The 3,749-nt window shown below is 35.0% G+C and overlaps 1 protein-coding gene and 1 non-coding gene across 2 annotated transcripts in view; one reads left to right on the forward strand and one right to left on the reverse strand.

Annotated features, from left to right (window-relative positions):
- Positions 1-333: 333 nt before the first annotated feature.
- On the reverse strand, positions 334-406 carry TRNAK-CUU (transfer RNA lysine (anticodon CUU)). The gene has a single exon. It is a non-coding gene; the product is annotated as a tRNA-Lys (tRNA).
- An 82-nt stretch (positions 407-488) lies between these two features.
- The window catches only part of LOC105120169 (dolichyl-phosphate beta-glucosyltransferase-like), a gene marked incomplete at its 3' end in the record, with an annotated part of 3,959 nt that continues 698 nt past the window's right edge, over positions 489-3,749 (forward strand). The window contains exons 1-9 of the mRNA XM_011018359.1: positions 489-643; positions 729-777; positions 1,338-1,444; positions 1,945-1,990; positions 2,410-2,544; positions 2,661-2,750; positions 2,874-3,005; positions 3,106-3,189; positions 3,416-3,480. Coding sequence (XP_011016661.1) covers positions 531-643; positions 729-777; positions 1,338-1,444; positions 1,945-1,990; positions 2,410-2,544; positions 2,661-2,750; positions 2,874-3,005; positions 3,106-3,189; positions 3,416-3,480 — 821 coding nt within the window. The remainder of the gene's footprint in view (positions 644-728; positions 778-1,337; positions 1,445-1,944; positions 1,991-2,409; positions 2,545-2,660; positions 2,751-2,873; positions 3,006-3,105; positions 3,190-3,415; positions 3,481-3,749) is intronic.

Genomic DNA, 3,749 nt, shown 5'->3' on the forward strand with positions numbered 1-3,749 from the left:
GAATTTATTTTTTCTTATACCTTGAATTCAACAAAGTGTTCATTTCATTTTTTACATGCTTGCTAAATTGTTGAAACTGAGTTGATTTCCAACACAATCATCTCATTTTTTTTTTTTTGAATTTGAATAGATTTTTCTTTTCCATTTTTTTAAAAATATATTAATTATTGGCTATATGGTTAGCATTGAGCCTTCCCTTTTAAAGAAATAAATTTATTCTCCATTTAAAGAACAAAAAGATGTTAGAAAAACCATTGCTTTGATTGGCAGAGCTATTCAGCGGCAAAAGATAAAGAAGTTTTGGACCAGTTTCGAAGCGAAAAATCATACAAACGCCCACCGTGGGGCTCGAACCCACGACCACAAGGTTAAGAGCCTTGCGCTCTACCAACTGAGCTAGACGGGCTTGCTGTTAACGTGGAGCCAATCATAATTAAATATTTAATGCAAATAAAAAATACCATCATATATGTGTCTAAGGTGGAGGAGGGGCTTAGAGAGAAGCAAGAAACAAAATAACGTAAAACAGAATGGGATTTCTATGGACGATTGCAGAACTCCTGGTAGCCTTAGTTTTCATTATAGCTTCGTTCTTGCTTACTGCAGTCGTATCTGAAGCTTATAGAAGAAGACACAACAACACGTACCTTCTCTTCTCTTCTTTCAATTCCTTCCGTAATAATTTAAATTTAAGATTCATATATAATCTGTGTTTATTTTTTCATTAGGCATGTTGATGCTCCTGCTTTCTTCGAGGATCCGAATTCCTTGAAACAGGTAAAATCATGAAGATGATGCTTCCTTTAATATTTCTCCTAATGTAGGGAATTTTTTTAATTTTTAATATAGGAAGTAGTGAACTTGATGAAGCCGAATGTTATTAACCATATGCCCTTTCTTAGTGAAGCTACGGCATTTGAAGGCGTAAATTTTCTATCTTTTCTGTGAATTATATGATATAAATCGCTATTTGAGACCCGATGCAGCTGTTTATCGAGAGCTGTTTTTTTAGTGATTTTTCGTTGTCTAGATTGGTTTTAACTTTAGAATTGTTCAAACAGGAAGCTTTTCTGGTTAGGTTACTCAAGAAAGATCAAAACATAACCTTTTGACTTGAATCGAATTATGGTTTCGGGTTCGCTCGGCTTTGATTTTTATTACTAACATTTCACCGAGAATCAGGTGTACTTGCAGAAAAATAGGTATTTTGAAGAGGAAGTGGTGTGATTATTATAATTAGATCAGTATTATATGATGGCAGCACATGTGCAGTGCTATTTAATGAAATATAGAAGAGGTTTTAAGTGAATCTTACATTTATTTTTTTCTTAAAACAGGTTCCATTTCCCCATATCCACGAGCCTGCCGAGAAATATATATCTTTGGTTATTCCTGCGTTTAATGAAGAGCATAGGCTTCTGGGAGCTCTTGATGAAACCATCAAGTAGGTTTAGCCAAATTAATTGTAGTGTATTATAGTGGTGTTGCTTTTTAATTTTGGAGTTTGTATTGAGCAAGAAGAGGCTTAGAGTATTGTAGCATTTTAGGTACATTGTATTTCCGTTTAAAAAAGAAAATTTTTTAAGCATTCTCATTGCCTGATATGCAAAATGCAATGAACAAAAATGACGTAGACTTAGACAAATACAATAATTAAATGAGAACACGGTGATAGGGAAACTCAATTGTAAATCATGGATCTGCTTGTGCAATATGCTTTCATTGGTCAGCAACTTGCCATCCAAAAGAACGTTCAATTTTTTTTTCTCAACCCATTTTTTGTGTAGTCTTGTTTGTTATGGTATATGAGAAAATAAGGATAGGAGATATGAGGAATACAGTTTCCTAGTAGTGATCCCATAAAGTAATTAATTGGATCAATAACTATTTGCAATAGAACTAAGCTATTGGGATTTTAATGTTATCTGTGTTTTCACTTTGTAGTTATCTTCAAGAGCGTGCAGCAAAGGATAAGTCATTTACTTATGAGGTACCTTTTGTTCTTAAAATATCCTGGATCATTTTTTTTCTCCACAGCTAGTGATGAATGATAGGTTATAATGTATAGTTGTGAGAATCATCCAATGCATGAGAGTTTTTTGATAGTGGTTTTTGGAGCATCATTTTGGTTAAAGCTACAGTACTGTAATTGGAAAAACAAGAAAAGAGAATCCTACCAGGAATTCCATGAAGATGTTAGCTTTTATCCCTTTCATCTCAAAATTTTAGGTGTACTAATTAAGCTAAAAACCTTTTGTTTAGTGTGCTGTTCTATTTACAAATTGAGAGCTGTATAGTGATTGATGCTCTGCTGCTTGTGTTATTACTGTTGTGAACCATCGAGGATGAGCTATGTTCCTAGCATTTTCTTCATCTTTACATTGTCTAAATAAATGAGTTTCTGAAAAGGTGGTGATTGTTGATGATGGAAGTGCTGATGCGACAAAACGAGTAGCTTTTGACTTTGTAAAGAAATACACAGTGGATAATGTAAGGGTTATCCTTCTTGGTAGAAATCATGGCAAAGGAGAAGCTATTAGAAAAGTGAGTATAATCTAAGCTGTTCTTTGATGCAGTTATGTAATCTTTAATTCAGTTAGGTCCCATGTTCACAACAACTCATTGAAGCTTTTTATGTATGTGAAAGCATTGTAAAACAGGGCATGCTTCATTCACGTGGTGAACTACTTCTAATGCTCGATGCTGATGGGGCAACCAAGGTTACTGACTTAGAGAAACTAGAAAATCAGGTTTGTGTTAGCTACGGCAAGTTTAGTGGGTAAAAACATTGTAAATTTTTTCTTTCCTTTTTTTAGAAGAAAATAGCTATTGCAATAACTTCACTTCAGACCATCTAATGCTTTGTGTATCAGATCCATGCAGTTGCTAGAAAGGAGTTCCATTTAGGAGAGTCAACATCTAGCGATTCAAGTTTTAGAATATCTGATATCCCACTTGCTGCCTTTGGTTCCCGTGCTCACCTTGAGGAGAAGGCTTTGGCTACAGTTCAGTCTGATCGATTTTTCTCACTAATTCATTTTTTTTTTCTTCAGCATCCTTATTTTGTGGTGGCCTTTAGTTGATCTTCTTGCCTTCATTTCTCAGAGGAAATGGTACCGCAATTTTCTTATGAAAGGCTTTCATCTTGTGGTTCTCTTGACTGCTGGTTCTGGAATTCGTGACACACAGGTAAATTTCTGCAATATTTATACACATGCATGTGCCCAAGCACACACTCACTTGTGGTTGTTGGTTTGACACTAGCATAGACTTTTTTTTTAGAAACTCTAGTCAAAGCCTTGAAGCTCATGTATTGTAATGGGGTGAAAATGCTATCTTTTTGTTTTTTGTTTTTTGTTTTTTGTTTTTTGTTTTTTGTTTTTTTTTCCTTGATGCGATCTTTCGTGCATTACAGTGTGGTTTTAAGATGTTTACTAGGGCTGCTGCTCGGAAGCTTTTCACAAACATCCGGTTGAAGAGGCAAGTATAAACAGTAATGATTAATTTTATCTTCTCTTCCTAGCTTGTAAAATTCATTAGAAAAAACAAAGTATACTGATATTTGCATTTACACATGCTACTTGTTGGCCCTACTCTATAAAAGTATCACCGGACATGGGCACCATAAAAATCTAACAATTCCAATTTAACCCATCCATTTAGCATGCTGTACAATGAGGCTACTGTCATAACATCACCACTTAGGGGGCTGGCTGCAAGGGGGGGGGTATGGGCACGGATTGCAAGGC

The sequence above is a fragment of the Populus euphratica genome, unplaced genomic scaffold (assembly GCF_000495115.2).
Source record: "Populus euphratica unplaced genomic scaffold, PopEup_1.0 scaffold5237.1, whole genome shotgun sequence".
Lineage (NCBI taxonomy): Eukaryota > Viridiplantae > Streptophyta > Magnoliopsida > Malpighiales > Salicaceae > Populus > Populus euphratica.